Genomic DNA, 23,910 nt, shown 5'->3' on the forward strand with positions numbered 1-23,910 from the left:
ATTAGCATCTTTGCACCATTAAAAAAATAAACAAAAAACTGAGAAGCAATTCTGCTAATTTGTACTACACTTACTTTGAGCACAATTAATTTTTTGGGCTACTTTCTATTATGCAAGGATAATAGTTAACAGAATTTGGTTAGATGCTGAAGAAAAATAGTTGAATATCCACTAAAAATGTTTGTAAAGTGAACAAACCAATTTTGCACAAATTAAGGAGTGAAATTAGATGAGACCTCGGATTGGGCTGTTGTTTTTCCAGGAATCTAGCAATTGGCATCACTCTTTGAGGTACTCCTGGGGCAGGCTTCAGGACCCCCAGCAGCTGGGTTCAGGCCACTGTTTAGATTCTTTAGCTCCTAGATGCCACCTTCTCTGGAAGATGTTCCTTATCTTCCGCATCTGAGGCTCCTTCCCTGGGCACCCCCCGCACCCTGAGAATGGCCTGTCCTGCACCTTCCTCTCGCTGGCCTGCGGTGTCTTTCACTGGACCACCTGTCATCACACAGCAGAGTCTTCCTAGAGATGCTTAATTACCAGAGACCAACTTGGCGTGTAGGAAATGACTGCCACATTGCTATAGTACTAAAGCATATTAGATTGGGATCAGAGAAAGAAAACAGGACTACAGTAGCTAAAACTTTCGAAGAAATACTTTAAAATGAGTAGTTTGTAAGAAAAGGAAGTTTGAAAATAGAATTAAGTTTTTTTTTTTTTTAATTAATTTATTTATTCATTTATGGCTATGTTGGGTCTTCGTTTCCGCGCGAGGGCTTTCCCTAGCTGCGGCGAGCGGGGGCCACTCTTCATCGCGGTGCGCGGGCCTCTCACTATCGCGGCCTCTCTTGCTGCGGAGCACAGGCTCCAGACGTGCAGGCTCAGCAGTTGTGGCTCACGGGCCCAGCTGCTCCACAGCATGTGGGATCCTCCCAGACCAGGGCTCGAACCCATGTCCCCTGCATTGGCAGGCAGACTCTCAACCACTGCACCACCAGGGAAGCCCAGAATTAAATTTTATAAGCTCTACTCTTCTTCATTTATACTTGAACGTGTGGGAAACAATCTAAAAACTACATCGAGACTCAGGATTTCCCAGTTTGAGATCTAAACCTCTCACTAATAACTGCAGGATGAGGCCCTCATCTTCCCTGGCTTTCATTTTCCTCCTGTGAAAACAGAGGTGTCAGAATATCAAGTAATTTTAAGTCTGCTTAGATTCTATATTCCACATTTGGTCACAGTAAACTGTTGACCCTCCTCATCCTCTAGTAAGAAAATATAAGCAAATGTAATTTAACTCCATTACTTCCCTGCCACCATATGTACTTTATGTATAAAAGAATATTATTCAGCCATAAAAAGGGATGAATCCTGCCACAGCACGGATGGAACTGGAGGGCATTATACTAAGTGAAATAAGTCAAAGACAGAGACAGACAAATACCGTCTCATCTCTCTTACAAGTGGAATCTAAAAAAACAGAACAAACAAGCTGTAGATACAGAGAATAGATTGGTGGTTGCCAGAAGCAGTGGGTAGGGAAAGGAGAAATGGTTCAAAATTTTTGGGTCTTTTTAGTTTAAATAGGAAAAAAGAACATATTACAAAATACCAAGAATGTATTTTAAAAATTACACCAGAGTCTAGACTGAACAGCATCTTTTTCTCACAGTTCTGAGATTCTGTTTGGAAGTTGAAAAAGTACAGGATTTCATCAGTTGTCATTAAGAAACCTTAATCTGTATGTTAAATTCTATAATTGTTTTGTGTTTATCAAACTACCCCCTGTGAGTCTTAAGCTTTTAGAATTCTAGAACTTTGTCCTTCTTTCATTTTCCTTCCTATTTGATTTGTTGTCATTAAGGAATATTTGTCTGGAAAAGTTAAAACTTCTATAATTACTTTGTGTTTATCATGATACCCCTTGTAACTCTAAGTTTTTTGAAGGCTAGAACTTGGTCCATCTTCTCTTTGGACCTGGGCAGAGTAGGTATTCAGTACATCCTGAAAGATGAGTCAGTTGTCCTCAGCAGATGGAGGGCGTAGCGCCTGCCCTCAGGGCACGTACCATGAAGGAGGTGAGGCAGAGGGTACAGGCAAACCAGCAAGAAATTTCAAAAAGTGCAACATCATGAAGGGAATAGGCTGGATGTTGACAAAGAGACTGACGTCTTGGACAGAATGGGCAGGGGAGACACCACCAAGAACAGACTTCATGCAGAGACTTGAAGGATGTGGAGCAGCATCTACAAGGCCAGCTGCAGGGACCAGTCAAGACACAGAAGAGCACGTGTGTGTGTGTGCGCGTGCGCGCACATGTGGAGCTAAAGGGACCATTGAGACTAAATGCCACTGAATCATTCACACTTTAAAACATAAGGCAGGGGCTTCCCTGGTGGCGCAGTGGTTGAGAATCTGCCTGCCGATGCAGGGGACACGGGTTCGAGCCCTGGTCTGGGAAGATCCCACATGCCACGGAGCAACTGGGCCCGTGCGCCACAGCTACTGAGCCTGCGCGTCTGGAGCCTGTGCTCCGCAACAAGAGAGCCCGCAATAGTGAGAGGCCCGCGCACCGCGATGAAGAGTGGCCCCCACTCGCCGCAACTAGAGAAAGCCCTCGCACAGAAACGAAGACCCAACACAGCCAAAAATAAATAAATAAATAAATAAATAAATAAATTTATTAAAAAAAAACCCAACAAAACATAAAGCAAAACTATTCACAATACCCATGACATGGATGCAACCTAAGTGTCCATCAATGGATGAATGGATAAAGATGATGTGATGTATATATATGTAGTGGAATATCATTCAGCCTTAATAATGAAGGAGATCCTACCATTTGCAACAACATGGATGCACCAAGAAGACATTATATTAAGTGAGACAAGACAGACACAGAAAGGAAAAAACTGCATGATCTCACTTATGTGTGGAATCTAAAAAAGTCAAATACACAGAAGCAGAGAGCCGAACAGTGGTGGCCAGGGATGAGAAGGTGGGGAAATGGAGAGATGTTGGTTAAAGGGCACAAAGTTACAATTATGAAGAATGGATAAATCTGAAGATCTAATGGGCAGCATGGTGACTGTAGTTAATAATACTGTATTGATTACTAGAAATTTGCTAAGAGAATGGATTTAAGGTGCTTTCACTATATACACAAAGGGTGACTGTGTGAGGAGACAGGTTAATTAGCTTGACTGTAGTAATCATTTCACTATGTATATGTACATCAAATCATCATGCTGTACTCCTTATATACAGTTTTTATTAAAAAATGAATTCTCCGATCAACATCACTTGTCACTGAGAAATGACAGCAACTTTCATTCCAGATGTGTATTTCTGTTTTACTACCAGGTATATTTATAGAGTGCCATATTTTCTGACAAACTAGAGGTTCTTTACACAAGATTGGGTCTACCTTTTCTCTTTTTATGGGGCATTAATAGCATAAAGATCGTCCTTTGACTATCAGAGGCTGATTATTGAGTCTGAACCCTGACAGAAACCTCTCCAACACCCTTTGCTTTGGCTTGAAAGAATTACAAAATGTTATTTTTACACCCATAATGAAAACACATTTATGAAGTGAGACCCCCTATCTGTGACTCATTACAAATCTGCCAGCTGTGACCCTCAGGCCTGATTGGTTTATCATTGCTTCACTGCAGGCTGTTACCCAAGTCAAGACAGAGTAAATGTGTCAAAAAAGGTGATGGGAACCTCCAGGTTGCATGATTCTTTAGTCCTTTTATTCTTTCTTGTACCACCATGGACATTTATAAATCGGCCCATGGGAAACACAGAAATTGAAATAAAACCATCCTCGGGTGTTGGGCTTCATATGCAATGTTGATACTGGTCTGCAACAGTCAAGAACCTCTACACCTGTTTCAAATTAGATTGCTAAAATAATGTATTCAGACAAATGCTGAAATTTGAAAGAGTAGATTTTTAAAATAAATCATAACAGCTATACCACTAATTTTAGTAAGAATTTCCAATAGCAGAATTAATGCATCCCATATTAGCACTGCTTGGGAAAGCACCTGGTTAGAGCCTGCTCAGTATTGCACACGTCAAATTGGATATTAGTCAGAAGCCTGCCTTCCCCTGGTACCGCTTAAGTCTTTCTTTCAGGTTTAATGAACAGGTATTTTATGTTTTTTACAGGATTCCAGAGTTTCAAATTTACTCTGAAGTAGATCCCATTAAAATGTATTTCCAATATTATGGTTTCTGTACTTCCTGTTCTCTCTCTCTCCCCCTCTGTCATTTGTCTACCTATCTCATCTATCCATCATATCTATCTATCTATCCATCTGTCTCTTTCATCTGTCTGTGATAGCCTCTCCCTCTCTCTCTTCTTCATGTTACAGATATCTATTATCATCTATATATATATTTCTCCTTGTCACCTAGGGTTCCAACCTAACTTTGTGACACCTCAGACTCTCTTCCCCCTTTATCACAATATTGGTCAGCAAAGGAAGCATTTCTTTTATGAGAAGAAAGAAGTTCATAGTATTCTAATATATCCATGTGTCAGACACAAACTGGTCTTGTCTAAATGGTGTTGACCACCCAGACAAAGTGTTCTTTATTAAAAAAAAAAAAGAAAAAAAAAGACAAGGCTTTGCAAAGTTAAATGTAGAGGACAACTTTCTAACCTCAGAGGTCTTTTTCATATGTTAATATTGGAACATACATGAAATCTGCAGACATCACACTAAAAATATCTCTTCCTTGGTGTTCTAGGTATCCTCAAAATATATCTCATTAACTGTAGTCCCCATTTATTTTTCTTATACTGATTTACCTTTTGGTCATTCCGAACACTATGTGACAATAAGTATTTGATAGATATTTGATTTAAAGTGTCAATACAATATGGGTTAATTTCATTTTAGAGCTGATGATAAATATCTTTGGAATAATAGCAATTTTGAATTCCATAAAATTCTATAATCGAGGGCTCTCAAATATATACAATCATTATTTTTAAAAGCAACTTTAAATCATTTGAAGTAACAGTGAAATTATGGAGCAAAATTAATACTACAACTGGATATTTGCATTATGTGAGGTCCCAGAAAGTTCCTGTTATGCTAAGTAATTCTCTCTTGTGTTTGATTTAGGTCATCAAGCTTGCCTTTGAGGAGTTTGAGCTGGAAAGAGGCTACGACACCCTAACCGTGGGCGATGCTGGGAAAGTGGGTGATACCAGAACCGTCTTGTATGTGTAAGTGTATCTTTCCTTGTTTCTTCTTTCCCAGAACAGGAAGTTATCTGTGCAAACACGGATGTGTCCTTGAGATCCTGGTGCAGACTTTCCATTCCCACTCAGAAGTTTAATAAATGCCACGTATGGCTAAATTAGTAGTTTCTAAATCTGATTTCAGATGAGGACTAATTCAGGATTGCATTCTATCTGTGGCAATGTTTTTTATTTTAAATCATTGAAAAATATGGCAAAAGATTAGACTATATGGAAAAGCAGAAAGTAGAGGTGATGAGTTTCTCAACTCAGCTGCTCCCTGTCCGCCCCTCTCTTTCTACTTATTATATTGTCAGTGTTCGGGGAAGGACAAGTATCTTCTAGAATAAGGCCATATGTCTTCTGAAAGCCTTGCGCTCTGTAAAGCTGCATACTAAAAGTAGCAGAGAGCGTGGGGAGAACAGTGTGGTAGCGCCCTTTATATCTGTACACCTCCGTACCCAGAGTCCTGGCAAATACAGTAGCGGCCCCACCGTGAACGTCAGCGCACAGATCCCTACACTGGTCCATTGGCAACTGGACTCATGGGAGAGTCTGCACCACTTCGCCCTGGACACCGTCAGCCTCTTCCAGATGCAGGGCCGTGAGGATAGTCTGGACAGTTTTTTTTTTCTTTTTTTAAATATTTATTTACTTATTTATTTTGGCTTCTCCGGGTCTTAGTCGCGGCACGCGGGATCTTCGTTGCGGCGTGCAGGATCTTTAGTTGCGGCATGCAGACTTCTTAGTTGAGGCTGAGGAGTAAATATACCCCCGGGTCATGGTTTTAATATTGATAGGACAGTTTTTAGGAGACTTGTTCTAGCAACATTAAAACCATGACCCGGGGGTATCTTCACTCCTCAGTGTTTTCAGTGCAGAAGGAAATGTCTTTGCAGCCTCTTCCTCTGCGTTCACACCTTGCACAGACAGCTTCCTGTAGGGGCTCCCGAAACTACTTTCACTAATGGAAGTCATTCTGCAGGATTTTCACCTTCTTTCTCTTAGTCTGCTTATACATGGCTGAGATTTTCTCTTTATTTGTGAGAAAGCTTGCCCTGGACAACTTCAAAGTATTATTCTGCTAGGGAAAAACAACAACAGCAACAAGAGGTGTGGCCGTTATACCCACTCATTCTCTTACTTAGCAGTTACTTATGAGGTAGTTCACATTGTAAAAAGTTCTGCAGTGAACATCTGTCTGTGCCTTTAAAATTAATGGACCCGCACTCTGATGGCATCGGGGACATTTCTCTTTTCCTTTATTGTATCTTGGACGTAGTTCCCTATCAGTATATATCTTTATCTCATGTTTTATAGCTACTACTACTAATAATTAAAATCATGTTACTGGCCCATAACTTATGATAATAATTATAATAGTAGCAGTAGTAATCTCATAGCATTTATTGAGTACCTCTTATATACCATGCAGTGTGCTAGATGCCTAATACATATTATCTTGTTTGGTCTTCACCTTAATTCTGTGAGTTAGGGGTTAATACTGTCTTCATCATATAAATGATGAAACTGAGGCTTAGATAGATTTACCCCAATTCACAAACCTAGCGTCTGTTCTAGCAGGAGTTCAGACTCCGTGATCCTCCTCCAGTGTCTGTATTCCTTATCATTACATGTGGATGTGCCATGTTTTTTGACTGATTCTCATTGATAGCCTTTGACTTTTCTCCATCCCCCTGTAATCTTGCATTTCTAAGCAGCTACGCAGTAAACTACTTTGTACAAATTGTCATACTTGTTTCATATGCCTTCAGGAAAATTTCCAGCAGAGGAATTTCAGGAGTAAGGAGCATCTTCATTTACATCATTAGGCTTTTCCAGTAATCCCCCCAAAAGTTTATATCAGTTTTCTCTTCCACCACAGTATGTAAAGGTCCCTGGTTCCCCACACTCTTACCAAATGGTTATTCTTTTTTTGCCCAATTACTAGCTTTAAATTGCATTTATTTATAAAAATACGGATTCCTGCAGGGTGGGGACAGATATCTGTATTGTTTGCAATCTTCCATGCCAGTTGTGTGCACACAGCCTGGCATTGGTCTGGAGCGGTACTTGTAGACACTGATACTGTGGATTAGCAGTGAGGCCAGGATGCCAAAGGTGGAACTTCTGGCTCTAGCTTTGCTCTTAACTATCTGTGACCCCCTCTGTACCTCTGTTTTTATGGCTATGAAATATGTATAATAAACTTTTCCTGCCTGTGCTAAGGAGCAAAATGAAATAATGCATGTGAATGCACTGGAGAGCCAAGAAATACAAACCACACATGAAATAGCTTTATTATTACCATAACGTCTAATTTAAGAAGGGATATCATTAAAACAAATGAGAGAAATTTTCATAAATGCAAAATGTAAAACATAAATGTAGAAAAGCAGTGCCATATAAAATCCCGTAGGTCACTGTTAAAGATGTGAAGTCATACACCCATTTTTTAATGCTATTTGTTGTTAAGGGAGCAATAGCAAACTATGTATCACCTTGACATAAGTGTTATTAGAACCTCCTCTCAATAGCTCAGATCTATAAAGGAAAAACTGAACAGTCAGCCGAATCAAAGTGAGATGCCCTTTGGGAAACATAATGTAACAAAGATCAGTTGGGCAGTTAATCATCTTCAGTAGAGAAAAGCAAAGCCACTGACATATTTCCTTAGTATACAAAATTACAGAAAAAGAAAAAATGAGAGAATCACAGTTGGTGTCTTTGGATAAACAGGCAGTTTTAGAGAATACGGCAACAAATATTTTTGAGTACTTATATGTCAGACGTGAGTCTCAGCATGGAGTTTAAAATCTAATTGGAGAAATGGCAGATGAGCTGAGATGGTTATATACCAGACAGTATATAGAATCCTTGACTATCATGATACGTATTTCAGATAAAATTTGAGTTAAGAAAGTTCTTTATGGGTAGCTGATATTTACTACCTCAAGCTCAATATTTTATAGGTTCCCCTTTTTAGGGGGCCTGTGGAATTCTATTCAGATCTTAATTTTCAGGAGAAATTCGGAGAGTGAGATAGCCTAACTGGCTCATCCTAACTATGCTTTTAAAAATTCTAATTTCTGTTAATGGCTTTTTATTTTCTTAACTTTCTTGGCGCAAAAAGAGAACAACTGAATGTTAGGGGGACTCTTTCAATAGCCGAGTCTTCCCAAGAGATGGATGAATTTATTCAGGTTACTTTTACAGAATGACAGACTTAAAACAAAATTAACTAACTCACTTAGCAAATCTCTATTGAGATCTCTCCAAGAATATATGTTGGTAATTTTCTCAAGTTTAATTTGCAGAAAAACTGCCTCCAGAGACATTGCTCTTCACGACTTTCCTCTGGCCTTTGCAGTTACTAGCAGTGGGTGACCAGGACATGGCATTAATTTCAGGATGTCCTGGGGATTGCAGGCACCAGTGGCAGGTTTTAAGTGCCCATCTCTGTAAGGGATGAATAGTCAGTATCAGGGAAATCTGTGAGCGAGTAGTATTGCCTCTGCCTGACTACACTTGTCTATTAACCAATAAGGATACTAGTTGTTTCCTATGGCTGGTTGATCCACTGTTCTTAAATTGCTTCTTGGGCTTAGAAGTGGCTCCGGCCCTCATACGGTAGCCCTCCACCTACCTCTGATATTGTCTGCGGGTGCTGAACGAAGGGGCATCGTTCTTTTTTCATTAAAAGACTACACAACAGCCATAACAAAGCAGACACTGAAAACTGATGTGTGTGTCTATGTATTCTTTGGACATTATCAGAGGAGTTGATCACAGTACATCTCAGTGCTTTGGAGAAAGCTTGAGCAATTTATGTTAGGAATAAGCACATAAAGGTAGCTACCTAGACGTTCTCTAGGCAAAAACCCATTTTTCAAAATTAGAAAGCAAGTGCACTCCTTAGATTCTTAGAATTCTGGAACCACATGATCAAAACTCTTTTTCCTCATATAATCGTTCTCATAATGACATTGCCTGTGAGCACGGACACATATGAGAGTGCAGATCAGACTCAAATCCTAAAAGCTCTATTCTTGAAGTGAAGTTCATCCATTGCTAGGTTTCCCTCCTTTGTCTCTTTATGGGGAAACATTCTTCCTTGATTCTTTGAAGAAACATTTATTGAAATTCAGACATTACAGGACTCAGAGGTGGGTAACAGTAGGCTTTGAGGGGATGGTCCACAAGTGGAGAAGGCAGAGGCTTCCTGACCTTCATTATCACGCTGGGGAGGGTTAGCAGAGGCTGCCGCTCTCCGGATGCTCCATGGTGCCTAAGTTCTCTATTCCAGCAGCCCTATCAGAGGAGAGATAGCCGGACCACTGGACACACGCATTTTAGGTTTGGGATTCCATCTGTTCTGGGGTGTCTGGGAAAGCAAACTGACCTGGGGCCTTGGGGGCCCATGGACGTGATCTCTGGGGAACCTTCCTGCAGAGGAGAAGAAGCCATAGGTCCCAAGGAAGCGCAGCCCAACGGCAGCACCTGCGGGAGATGCGGGGAGACTAGTTCCAGCTAATTTGGAGTCCAGACAGCCTGAGTCATTTTCCAGCTGTTCTGCCACTTACATCCCCAGTGTTGACTCAATGTGGCAGTTTTCTCTAAGGAGCCAGGAAATGCATGCCTTGCTTGCTACACTGTTAACCTGGAGAGCTAAGGATCTCTCTTCCACGATTCATCAGTCAAAAGCATTTAAAGTGTGTATTTTTGATATTGAATTAACCTCAAAGGCGCAGTCATTCTCTTTTGGGGGGCTTAGTGCATTTAAAACAGTAAGGGGTACGCAAGACCTCCAGGGCAGCAAGACCAGCTCCCCATCTCATGCCAGCTTTGCAACTCGGAAGCATTGTTGTAAGTGTAAAGTGAGACGGCTAAGGAAACATTGTTTGAAAAAGGTGAAAAGTATGATGCAAAGAGAAGATAGTATTGTATTACTGTAGTTATTATCTCTGCCTTAATATAATGAAATATGTGGTGCTCAGAATTGTCTTTGGAAATGTAATATACTAGAAAGGAAGAAGGAAGAGGAGTTGAACTGCCATTCACTGAATCTGTCTGGACCCGCATTGTCTCCTGACAAACTTGTGACAAAGATATTGCTTCCATCTGCTAGAGGAAGACAAGGAGAACCTGACTTATGGCCGTGGAGACAGCAGGCTGCCTAACTGGTTTCTGGGCTGTTTTCAAGATTTTGTTCCTTGTCTTTAGTTTTCAAAAGTTTAATTTGGTGGATTTGTTTAATTAACATGGATTTGTTTGAGTTTATCCTGTTTGAGGTTCACTTGGTTCCTTAGAACTGTAGGTTATGTGTTTCCCCAAATTTGAGGTGTTTTCAGCAATTATTTCTTTAAACCCCCTTTCAGCCTCACTCTCTTTCTCTCCTTCTGGGATTCGAATGATAAGATGTTGGGCCTTTTGTTTTTGACCCACAGGTCCCTGAGGTTTTGTTCACTTTTTTTTCCATTGTATTTTCTCTCTGCTGTTCAGTGTGGGCGAATTCTATAGACCTGTTCTCAAGTTAACACGTCATCGTGCATCTCCACTCTACTTACTATAAGCCCATCTAGTTACTTTTAATTTCTATTATTGTATTTTTACTCCTGTAATTTCCATTTGGTTCTTTTTTGTAACTTCTCTTTCTTTGCTAGGATCGTCTGTTTGTTTGTTTGTTTTTTTATTTGATTGCAGAGAATTTGTAAATGATTGAAACATTTACACCATGGCTGCTTTAAAATCCTTGTCAGGTAATTTCAACATCTGATTCATTTTAGGTATTGTCAGTTGGTTGTCTTTTCTCGTTGAAGTTGTGATTTTCTTGGTTCTTGGTATGATAATTGGACCCAGGCTGTTTTGTCTATCATGTTAGGATGTACTGGGAATTATATAAACCTCTTATTTTAGCAGGCAGTCACCCTGGCTAGACTTAACACGCAGTTCTCGGCCAACTTGTGTCGGCTGGGGTTCCAGTGACAGGCTCACTGTCAGAGCATGTACGGCATTGTCTGGGTCTGCTTGGTTGATTGGTGCCCGTGGGACTCACTCTCGTCCTTGCTGGTGGGGAGGGGTTGGTGGGAACCCCCATCACTGCTCCCCTCCTGCATCTCACCCCTTGTCCCCTCACCCCTCCCTCTGCCCCTATCTCTGGGAGGGAAGGGGCGTCTCAGTCTCAGATTGGCAGAGACAGAGTCTTCCTGGATTGGGTCACTGGTGTGGCTGGTCTCTCTCACAGGTTCTGCTGCCTCTGTTTCTTTACTCAGAAAAGGGAGGCTCGGGCCCTGGGGAAGGTGAAGGCTTGCCCTGGACACCTGTGGTTACCAAGGTCCCTTCATTCGTCCCCCATGCTGGTGGTGCCGGTCTTCCTTATGTCGTTTGAGGGATGCCCCTTGCATCCCCGTGAGGATGGAGCTTACCTGGAGCCTTCTGTTGCCCGGTCAGGGTTCAGGAAGCACCAGGTCTGCTGGTCCTCTGTTTTGGGGGCGCACACAGGCAGCCTGCACTGCGTTGGTTCTCTGACCCTGGAATCTCAAACCAGCTTGCCTTCAGAGTCCTCTTCTGGTTGTGTCTTGTGCCATTTTGAGGGTTCATACCTGAGCTTATCAAGGAAGAGAATGGAAAAAAATGTGTCCGTGTCCATATACTTTTAAATCGTCTGGGCTGCACTCAGTAACAGAAGTCTGTAAAATAACTTCATTATGGGCCTTAGTAAACTTTTTTTTGTTTGAAGTGAAAGATAGAAGTTTGGATTAGATATTTTGTGTACAGCTCCACATAGAAAGGCTTAACAATTCTGATACTGTTTAGTGGGTTTAACCTGGTGATGGCAGACCATTGATGTAACTAATGTCATCTTCTATGCCACCTGGCTAGAATGGATTCCAGCACGGTGAATAAAAGCTGTTGCATTTGAATGAAATGTGTGCAGGAGTCACACTCACTGAAAAGCTTGCTCTAATTTCACGTTGGTGCCAGTGGGGAAATTCTATCAGCTTCAGTGTATGTACTGTTGATCTCCAGGTTTAACTTTATATGTAATAATATGATCATTTATTCTATAAAACCACTGCCTTGACTGATTTTTCAAAGTCAACTTGAGGTAAAAGAGTTCTGTTCCTCTCCACCTGTTCAGCTCTCTGTTCCGGTACATGTCGTGTAAATAGACGTGTTGCCTGTAAGTCCCCTGCACGAGGAGCCAGCTTGGATGCTGGTGGATCGAGAACCTTGAACTCTGATCAGGGCTGCCTTCAGGCGGATTTGCTCTCCGGGTCTGGTCAATATCGCACATAAAGATGTGCAAAACCTCAGATTACAAGCATATCCTTCCAAGACCAGAATTTAAATCCCTTCTGCCTCGGTATGTTTAATGATGAAGTCAACTTATGACTCTGGCTCTGCCACCTTTTACCAAGGTTTGTATCAGGGCATCTCTGACTCTTCCTGAAGGCATTTTACTCCATCCCTGGGGCGCATGGTTCTCATCAGGTGCTGCACAGATCACACACCGTGTCTTAACCTCTCCTTATTAGTCTCCGGCACACACTGTATTAACCCAATCAAGGCAAACAGCCAACTAACATTTATATTTTAAATAACTCTGCATTTCCTATACTTTCTCAGAATTTATGAAATTTATTGATATTAAAAACATGCAAAGACTTCAAAATAGGTCAATTTTAGGTCAGGTTTTAACTTGTGAGTAACATTTACTTTCTAACTGCCCAACTTGCAATTGAAAGGAGTGCTTTAAAGGTTCCCACACCACTTTCCTTTCAGGTACCTGCCAGTAAGATGCAGGTCTGATGTGCTCCAGGTGTTACTTTGCATCAGATTCATACTTTGTGGCATACTCAGAGTTTTGTTTTTTTTTAAATCTCCAGGTTTGAACAAATTATTTCTTTAATGAATATGTAGTAAAATAGACTTTTTGGAGTACAGACCTATAAGTATTAATACATGTATAGATTTGTATAGCGACCAGCAAAATCAGGATACAGAAGTTTGTCACCCCTCAAAACTGTGCTTTCTCTTTGTAGTGATACCCTCTCCCACCTTAAACCGTGAACCACTGATCTGTTATCCATCATTATAGTTTGTCTTTCTGAGAATATCACATAAATAGAATTATACACTGTGTGTTCTTTAAGACTGCAAGTGGGAATGTAAAATGGTACAGCCATTCTGGAAAACAGTTTGGCAGTTTCATACGAAGTTAAGTATTTATCATGTAATCTGGCAATCCCATTCCTAGGTATTTACCCTAGAGAAATAAAATTTGCCCTACATGAATAGAGTTAACTCTATTCATAATTGCCAAACAACTGGAAACAACGTAAATGTCCTTGGACAGGTGAATAGATAGACACACCTTGGTATATTCATACAAGGAAGTTCTGTTCATCAGTACCAAGGAACAAACTACTGACACACACAGCAATGTGGGAATTGCATGGTGCTGTGCTGAGTGAAAGCACTCAGTTTGGTTTCACAATCCCTTTCCAGCAGATGTATTTCATGTATGTGAGGATAGAACTGTTGAATCATTTAACAAGGGCCAAAAAGAAGACCTGTCCAGAAATGAGATGGCTTTCGTATACAATGTAATATTAGTAGCAACCAAAGCATCATGAAGTTACTGCCTCACATGGGTGCAGTTAAGCTTTAAAGAACAATGACCATTTTCACGTGAAAGACTTTAGCTGTTCTCTCAATGCAGTATGCCCTGGTTGTAGGGAAGGAACAAACACATAATCAAAAGTCATTTCCTTCCTTTTGGGTTAATGATTCAATACGCTGGAACATACAGTCAAAGAAACTGCTGATTTCAGTTCAGTACTGATCCTGATTGCAAGGAGGCATATCAACCACTGAGGTTAAGACAGCTCGAGCATGGTTGAACTCTATCAAAAAGATAAGAGAATTTTAGGTCTGAATGATTCCTTGAAGGTAATTTAATACAGTTATTTCCCAGATGAAGAAACTGACATAGATGTAAAATAATTTAGCTAAAACCACAGGGTAAATTAAAGACAGAGCTTCAACAGAACCTCAAATACCAAGTCCTTGGTATGCTAAGATCAAACAAAAATTTAAATCATTAGTTGGAGATATTCCTATGAAATTTAAACATGTAGATATTTAATGAATTTTAATGGGGATTAATTTACATTTTCATTTATGCATTTGTTCAAAGAAATGGTGCATTTTACACTCAAGAGTCTGGGGATTAAAGGCCAAGTGACATCAGCTTGCACTCAAGAAGGTTTAGAATTTGGTAGGAGAAGGAGGAAGTAGATGCCTGTGAATGTTTGTCTTCGGTGAGGTGTATGCAGGGTTCTCCAATGACCTAGAGAAAAAAAATACCTGCATCACCTAAGGGAGTTAAGAAATGCCAAGTGAGAATCCTCAAATACTGTAAGAACTCCTTATCCAGGGAGCATAGGCACTCCAGGCAGTGATTTCAAGATTTGCCAAAAACCTGGAGGCAGAGAAGTTCCAATGTTTTTGGAGAACGGTTAAAAACGCCAGCATGGTTGGAGCAACAGGTTGAGAAATGGGAGGGGAGGGCAGTGGGGAGCTGGCACCTCCAATATGATGGCTCTGTTTCCCAAAGGCAGTTTTATTATCGTTTTCTAGCAAGTCAAATTTCTTAGCGATTCATTGGAATAATTTTAAGTTTACTTTAAAACACTGTGTACTAGAAAGTCATTTTGGGAGAAAATAAAACTGCTTTAAAGAAAGCAATTATAGCTTATGTGTTATGATGGCTGTTACAGTATTTTACCAAAACTAGCATTTATTTTATTTTTCAGTTATGGAAACAAAAAATCCTGTTTCCAACAGATAAACAGTTGCACAGGGTAACAATATTTGCTTCATTATTTTAAACATTTTTTTTCCATTGGTGCTAGCAAACTAAAATACTTATAGAAAAAAGAAAGAGGAACAAAAAGGGAAATGTTTTCTTTTGTTTTAAATAATTCTAAAATAATTTTGTAAAATTTTAAAAAATTAACACAAAAATACTCTTTGAATGTTCAAGTAATTTTTTAAGCATGTTAAATAATTAATTGTATCAAGCTGTCTTACAGTCATTTTCATAAATACAGCAGTCACTTAAGTATCAGGCTTAAATTCTAAAACTTGAGCAATGCAAGTGATCTTTATTTTTATTCTTTTCTTATAAATTAAAAAAAAAAAAACTTGGCCACTCTGTGCAGCATGCGGGATCTTAGTTCGCAGGCCAGTGTTCAAACCCGTACCCCCTGCAGTGGAAGCGTGGAAATTTAATCACTGGACCACTAGGGAAGTCCCACAAATCATCTTAATTTGACTTCGATTGAAGCAACTTTGTAGTGTAGGCAGGTACCTGCTTACTTAGTTTTATGTGAATCAATAGACTAACATAAAACTGTATTAAAATAAAGTCCAGTGCAGAAATAAAATAAATTCAAATATTTACACTCAGAGGTATTTCTGAAATAGTAAACTTGACAGTATAAATCTTTTCAGTGTGCGAAAAATTTCTACATGATAAGTTTTTAACAACTTAAAATTAAATCAAAGGTAGGGGGGAAGTGATAAAAGAATCAGGATAAATTAGGAGGCTACTTCAGTGATGTTGCTATGAGACACTCAAACTGAGAAAGTGGAGACAGAAAGAAATGGTGAAAGGAATGTGGAAGAGGTAAAATTATATGGCTTGTTGATGAATGATGAAACGTATAAATGCATATATTTATAGTCTGTGGACTGTGACATAAGAAGGGGTAAGCACTGAGAAATCAACAACCATGAAATGAAGTCTGGAATCCTTCTGAAGACTGATTGAATCAAGGTGGTCACTCTCACTGCCAGAAGAAAATTAAATCCTCCAAGAAGGAAGATAACAACACACATAGCTTCTATCATGGCATAACACAAAGTCTAGCATTCAACCAAAATGTCTAGAAATAACACCCAATGACCCAAAACCAAGAGACAGACAATACAAAAGGAAAAGGATATCCAGATATTATAGTTATCACTAAGAGACTTTGATAATTAACTATGATTTATGTATTTAAGAATATAAATAAAATGATCAAGAATTTTGCCAGAAAACCGGAATTCATAACAAACCAAATGAAAGTTTTAAGAATTAAAAAATACAGCATCTGAAATGAAGAACTCAATAGATGTGGCTTGAACTGGAAGATAGATTAGTAGAAAATATTCAACCGGAAGCAGAAAAAAAATGTACAGAAAACATGTGTGTAATTGGCATTGAAGAAGAGAAAGAGAGAGAAAATGGGACATAACTAATCTTTGAAGACATTATCACCAAGAATTTTCCAATATTGACAACAGACATCAGGATAGAGATTGAAGAAATTCTACAAGACAGTAGGCATAATACAAGAAAAACAGCCTGGCACATTATAATAAATCTTCTGAAAAACAGGACAAGGAACGACCTTACAAGTAGTATAAACAAAGAAATGTTATTTTCAAAATGGCAAATACAAGATCAATAGAAGTTTTCTCAATATAAAGTAAAAAAAAGTAAAAAGACAACAGAATGATATCTTTGAAGTCTTGGGGGAAAGAAACAAGCTGTTAGATTAAAGGGACAATTTTAAAAATTGACTAATCAAAAAAGAAAAAAACAAGAAAAATGAACTTTTATTAGTAATTATATTCTAAATAAAAGGATAAAATCTCTGATTAGATAAAAATAATATAAATAAAATAAGTAAATCAACAATAATGTAAAACAAGTATTTGATGCTTACATAAACAAACATGAAATATTTATATACATAGAACAGTTGAAAGCAAAAGGCTAGAAAAAGATACTCCTTGTAAGGACTAACCAACAGAAGAAAGAATGGTATAGCTTTATAATTATAAGTCAAAGAAGACATTAATGCCAGACATTCATGCTTTGTGCCTTTTTTGGTATGTTACACTTCAATGCAATCTATGCATAGGGGAAAAAAAAAAATCTCTCTTCAAACAAGCAAACAGAACAACCAAACATAAGGGAACAGTCTTTCCAATGAAGACAAATCTTCAGAAAGAAGTACATATTCATATTTCATGAGTGCACATCACTCACTGAAGTACTTCCTTTTTTTTCAATTTGTATGTAATACTGCGTGAGTTCCTTCCCGTGTAATAAGCGTTGTTCATCTTCCTCTGAAGAATCCTGTACACTGTAGCGCCTCAGGTGAGAAGGTTTTGTTGATTCACAAATGATGTGATTGATGGGGCAAATCATGTGCACATATCCCTGAAACAACTTTGCTGAAAGCAAAGCTTCCTCTTTGATTAGAGGCATTTGTTTTGGTTGAATTGATTTTTTTCTGAAACTTTTTCTCTTTCAACATGCTTTTCTGTCAGCACGTTGACTTCAGTCAATGGATTGAGTGTTTCTTCTCACTGGCTGACGGCAGCTGCTGTGTGACTTTTTTTTTTTTTAATATCTTTATTGGAGTATAATTGCTTTACAATGGTGTGTTAGTTTCTGCTGTATAAAAAAGTGAATCAGCTATACATATACATATATCCCCATATCTCCTCCCTCTTGCGTCTCCCTCCCACCTTCCGTATCCCACCCCTCTAGGTGGACACAGAACACTGAGCTGATCTCCCTGTGCTATGCGGCTGCTTCCCACTAGCTATCTATTTTACGTTTGGTAGTGTATATATGTCCATGCCACTCTCTCACTTCGTCCCAGCTTACCCTTCCGCCTCTCCGTGTCCTCAAGTCCATTCTCTATGTCTGCGTCTTTATTCCTGTCCTGCCCGTAGGTTCTTCAGAACCTTTTTTTTTTTTTTTAGATTCCATATATATGTGTTAGCATATGGTATTTGTTTTTCTCTTTCTGACTTATTTCACTCTGTATGACAGACTCTAGGTCTATCCACCTCACTACAAATAACTCAATTTCGTTTCTTTTTATGGCTGAGTAATATTCCATTGTATATATGTGCCACATCTTCTTTATCCATTCATCTGTCGATGGACACTTAGGTTGCTTCCATGTCCTGGCTATTGTAAATAGAGCTGCAATGAACATTGTGGTACATGACTCTTTTTGAATTATGGTTTTCTCAGGGTATATGCCCAGTAGTGGGATTGCTGGGTCGTATGGTAGTTCTATTTTTAGTTTTTTAAGGAACCTCCATACTGTTCTCCATAGTGGCTGTATCAGTTTACATTCCCACCAACAGTGCAAGAGGGTTCCCTTTTCTCTACACCCTCTCCAGCATTTATTATTTGTAGATTTTTTGATGATGGCCATTCTGACTGGTATGAGGTGATACTTCATTGTAGTTTTGATTTGCATTTCTCTTATGATTAGTTATGTTGAGCTTCTTTTCATGTGCCTCTTGGCCAGCTGTATATCTTCCTTGGTGAAATCTCTGTTTAGGTTTTCCGCCCATTTTTTTAATTGAGTTGTTTGATTTTTTGATATTGAGTTGCATGAGCTGCTTGTATATTTTGGAGATTAATCCTTTGTCAGTTGCTTCATTTGCAAATATTTTCTCCCATTCTGAGGGTTGTCTTTTCGTCTTGTTTATGGTTTCCTTTGCTTTGCAAAAGCTTTTAAGTTTCATTAGGTCCCATTTGTTTATTTGTGTTTTTATTTCCATTTCTCTAGGAGGTGGGTCAAAAAGGATCTTGCTGTGATTTATGTCATAGAGTGTTCTGCCTATGTTTTCCTCTAAGAGTTTGATAGTGTCTGGCCTTACACTTAGGTCTTTAATCCATTTTGAGTTTATTTTTGTGTATGGTGTCAGGGAGTGTTCTAATTTTATACTTTTACATGTACCTGTCCAGTTTTCCCAGCACCACTTATTGAAGAGGCTGTCTTTTCTCCACTGTATATTCTTGCCTCCTTTATCAAAGATAAGGCGACCATATGTTTGTGGGTTTGTCTCTGGGCTTTCTATCCTGTTCCATTGATCTATATTTCTGTTTTTGTGCCAGTACCATACTGTCTTGATTACTGTAGCTTTGTAATATAGTCTGAAGTCAGGGAGCCTGATTCCTCCAGCTCTGTTTTTCTTTCTCAAGATGGCTTTGGCTATTCGGGGTCTTTTGTGTTTCCATACAAATTGTGAAATTTTTTGTTCTATTTCTGTGAAGAATGTCATTGGTAGTTTGATAGGGATTGCATTGAATCTGTAGATTGCTTTGGGTAGTATAGTCATTTTCACAATGTTGATTCTTCCAATCCAAGTACATGGTATATCTCTCCAACTGTTTGTATAATCTTTAATTTCTTTCATCAGTGTCTTATAGTTTTCTGCATACAGGTCTTTTGTCTCCCTAGGTAGGTTTACTCCTAGGTATTTTATTCTTTTTGTTGCAGTGGTAAGTGGGAGTGTTTCCTTAATTTCTCTTTCAGATTTTTCATCATTAGTGTATAGGAATGCAAGAGATTTCTGTGCATTAACTTTGTATCCTGCTACTTTACCAAATTCATTGATTAGCTCTAGTAGTTTTCTGGTGGCATCCTTAGGATTCTCTATGTGTAATATCATGTCATCTGCAAACAGTGACAGTTTTACTTCTTCTTTTCTAATTTGGATTCCTTTTATTTCGTTTTCTTCTCTGATTTCTGTGGCTAAAACTTCCAAAACTATGTTGAATAATAGTGGTGAGAGTGGGCAACCTTGTCTTGCTCCTGATCTTAGTGGAAATGGTTTCAGTTTTTCACCATTGAGAATGATGTTGGCTCCGGTTTGTCATATATGGCCTTTATTATATTGAGGTAAGTTACCTCTGTGCCCACTTTCTGGAGGGATTTTATCATAAATGGGTGTTGAATTATGTCAAAAGCTTTATCTGTATCTATTGAGATGATCATACGGTTTTTCTCCTTCAATTTGTTAATATGGTTTATCACATTGATTGATTGCGTATACCCCACTTGATCATGGTGTATGAACCTTTTAATGTGCTGTTGAATTCTGTTTGGTATTATTTTGTTCGGATTTTTGCATCTATGTTCATCAGTGATATTGGCCTGTAGTTTTTGTTTTTTGTGACATCTTTGTCTGGTTTTGGTATCAGGGTGATGGTGGCCTCATAGAATGAGTTTGGGAGTGTTCCTCCCTCTGCATAATTTTGGAAGTGTTTGAGAAGGATAGGTGTTAGCTCTTCTCTAAACTTTTGATAGAATTCACCTGTGAAGCCATCAGGTCCTGGACTTTTGTTTGTTGGAAGATTTTAAATCACAGTTTCAATTTCAGTGCTTGTGATTGATCTGTTTATATTTTCTGTTTCTTCCTGGTTCAGTCGTGGAAGGTTGTGCTTTTCTAAGAATTTGGGCATTTCTTCCAGGTTGTCCATTTTTTTGCCATATAGTTGCTTGTAGTAATCTCTCATGATCCTTTGTATTTCTGCAGTGTAAGTTGCTACTTCTTTTTCATTTCTAATTCTATTGATTTGAGTCTTCTCCCTTTTTTTCTTGATGAGTCTGGCTAATGGTTTATCAATTTTGTTTATCTTCTCAAAGAACCAGCTTTTAATTTTATTGATCTCTGCTGTCGTTTCCTTCATTTATTTTTCATTTATTTCTGATCTGATTTTATGATTTCTTTCCTTCTGCTAACCTTGGGGTTTTTTGTTCTTTCTCTAATTGCTTTAGTTGTAAGTTTAGGTTGTTTATTTGAGATGTTTCTTGTTTCCTGAGGTAGGATTGTATTGCTATAAACTTCCCTCTTAGAACTGCTTTTGCTATATCCCATAGGTTTTTGGTTGTCGTGTTTTCATTGTCATTTGCTTGCAGGTATTTTTTGATTTCCTGTTTGATTTCTTCAGTGATCTCTTGGTTGTTTAGTAGTGTATTGTTTAGCCTCCACGTGTTTGTATTTTTTACAGATTTTTTCCTGTAATTGATATCTAGTCTCATAGTGCTGTGGTCGGAAAAGATACTTGATACGATTTCAGTATTCTTAAATATACCAAAGCTTGATTTGTGACCCAAGATATGATCTATCCTGGAGAATGTTCCATGAGCACTTGAGAAGAAAGTGTATTCTGTTGTTTCTGTATGGAATGTCCTATAAATATCAACTAAGTCCATCTTGTTTAATGTCATTAAATCTTGTGTTTCCTTATTTATTTTGATTTTGGATGATCTGTCCATTGATGAAAGTGGAGTGTTAAAGTCCCCTACTATGATTGTGTTCCTGTCGATTTCCCCTTTTATGGCTGTTAACATTTGCCTTATGTATTGAGGTGCTCCTATGTTGGGTGTGTAAATATTTACAATTGTTATATCTTCTTCTTTGATCAATCCCTTGATCATTATGTAGTGTCCTTCGTCTCCTGTAATAGTCTTTCTTTTAAAGTCTATTTCGTCTGATATGAGAATTGCTACTCCAGCTTTCTTTTGATTTCCATTTGCATGGAATATCTTTTTCCATCCTCTCACTTTCAGTCTGTATGTGTCCCTAGGTCTGAAGTGGGTCTCTTGTAGACAGCATATAGACGGGTCTTGTTTTTGTATCTATTCAGCGAGTCTATGTCTTTTCGTTGGAGCATTTAATCCATTTACATTTAAGGTAGTTATTGATATGTATGTTCCTACTACCATTTTCTTAAATGTTTTGGGTTTGTTATTGTAGGTCTTTTCCTCCTCTTGTGTTTCCTGCCTAGAGAAGTCCCCTTAGCATTTGTTGTAAAGCTGGTTTGGTGGTGCTGAATTCCATTAGCTTTTGCTTGTCTGTAAAGGTTTTAATTTCTCTGTCAAGTCTGAATGAGATCCTTGCTGGGTAGAGTAATCTTGGTTGTAGGTTTTTCCCTTTCATCACTCTAAATATGTCCTGCCACTCCCTTCTGGCTTGCAACGTTTCTGCTGAAAGATCAGCTGTTAACCTTATGGGGATTCCCTTGTATGTTATTTGTTGCTTTTCCCTTGCTGCTTGTTAATATTGTTACTTTGTATTTAATTTTTGATAGTTTGATTAACATGTGTCTTGGCGTGTTTCTCCTTGGATTTATCCTGTATGGGGCTCTCTGCGCTCCCTGGACTTGATTGACTATTTCCTTTCCCATATTAGGGAAGTTTTCAACTATAATCTCTTCAAATATTTTCTCAGTCCCTTTCTTTTTCTTTTCCTCTTCTGGGACCCGTATAATTCGAATGTTGGTGCATTTAATGTTTTCCCAGAGGTCTCTGAGACTATCCTCAATTCTTTTCATTCTTTTTTGTTTATTCTGCTCTGTGGTAGTTATTTCCACTATTTTATCTTCCAGGTCACTTATCCGTTCTTCTGCCTCAGTTATTCTGCTATTGATTCCTTTAGAGAATTTTTCATTCCATTTATTGTGTTGTTCATCATTGTTTGTTTGCTCTTTAGTTCTTCTAGGTTCTTGTTAAACATTTCTTGTAATTTCTCCATTCTATTTCCAAGGTTTTGGATCATCTTTACTATCATTACTCTGAATTCTTTTTCAGGTAGACTGCCTATTTCCTCTTCATTTCTTTGGTCTGGTGGGTTTTTACCTTGCTCCTTCATCTGCTGTGTGTTTCTCTGTCTTCTCATTTTGCTTAACCTACTGTGTTTGGGGTCTCCTTTTCACAGGCTGCAGGTTCGTATTTCCCATTGCTTTTGGTGTCTGCCCCCAGTGGGTAAGGTTGGTTCAGTGGGTTGTGTAGGCTTCCTGGTGGAGGGGACTGATGCCTGTGTTCTGGTGGATGAGGCTGGATCTTGTCTTTCTGGTGGGCTGGACTGCATCCGGTGGTGTGTTTTGGGGTGTCTGTGACCTTATTATGATTTTAGGCAGCCTCTCTGCTAATGGGTGGGGATGTGTTCCTGTCTTGCTAGTTGTTTGGCATAGGGTGTCCAGCAGTGTAGCTTGCTGGTCATTGAGTGGAACTGGGTCTTAGCGTTGAGTTGGAGATCTCTGGGTGAGCTTTTGCCGTTTGATAGTGCATGGAGCTGTGAGGTCTCTGGTAGACCAACGTCCTGAACTTGGCTCTCCCACCTCAGAGGCTCAGGCCTGACACCCGGCCGGAGCACCAAGACCCTGTCAGCCACGTGGCTCAGAAGAAAAGGGAGAAAATAAATAAATAAATAAATAAAATACAATAATAAAATAAAATAGTTATTAAATAAAAAATTTAAAAATTATTAAAAATAAAAAAATAAAAAAGTAATTAAAAAAAGAAAGAAAGAAAGATGAGAACAACCAAACCAAAAAAAGCAAATCCAGTGATAACAACTACTAAAAACTATACAAAAAAAAAAAAACACGGACAAACAAAAACCTAGGACAAATGGTAAAAGAAAAGCTATACCGACAAAATCACACAAAGAAGCATACACATACACACTCACAAAAACAGAAAAAAAGGAAAAAATAATATATATATTAAAAAAAAAAAGGAAGAGAGCAACCAAATCAATAAACAAATCTATCAGTTATAATATGCTCTAAATACTAAACTAAGATAAACATAAAACCAGAAACAAATTACATGCAGAAGGCAAACCCCAAGTCTGCAGTTGCTCCCAAAGTCCACCGCCTCACTTTTGGGATGATTTGTTGTCTATTCAGGTATTCCAGAGATGCATGGTACATCAAGTTGATTGTAGAGATTTAATCTGCTGCTCCTGAGGCTTCTGGGAGA

General features: G+C 38.7%; 1 protein-coding gene across 1 annotated transcript in view; it reads left to right on the top strand.

The window, feature by feature from the left end:
* CSMD1 (CUB and Sushi multiple domains 1) overlaps positions 1-23,910 on the top strand; it is a 1,818,880-nt gene that overhangs the window by 1,396,614 nt on the left and 398,356 nt on the right. Inside the window, exon 11 of the mRNA XM_061177359.1 lies at positions 5,148-5,251. Within this exon, the coding sequence (XP_061033342.1) occupies positions 5,148-5,251 (104 nt within the window). The remainder of the gene's footprint in view (positions 1-5,147; positions 5,252-23,910) is intronic.

This window comes from Eubalaena glacialis, chromosome 20 (assembly GCF_028564815.1).
Source record: "Eubalaena glacialis isolate mEubGla1 chromosome 20, mEubGla1.1.hap2.+ XY, whole genome shotgun sequence".
NCBI lineage: Eukaryota > Metazoa > Chordata > Mammalia > Artiodactyla > Balaenidae > Eubalaena > Eubalaena glacialis.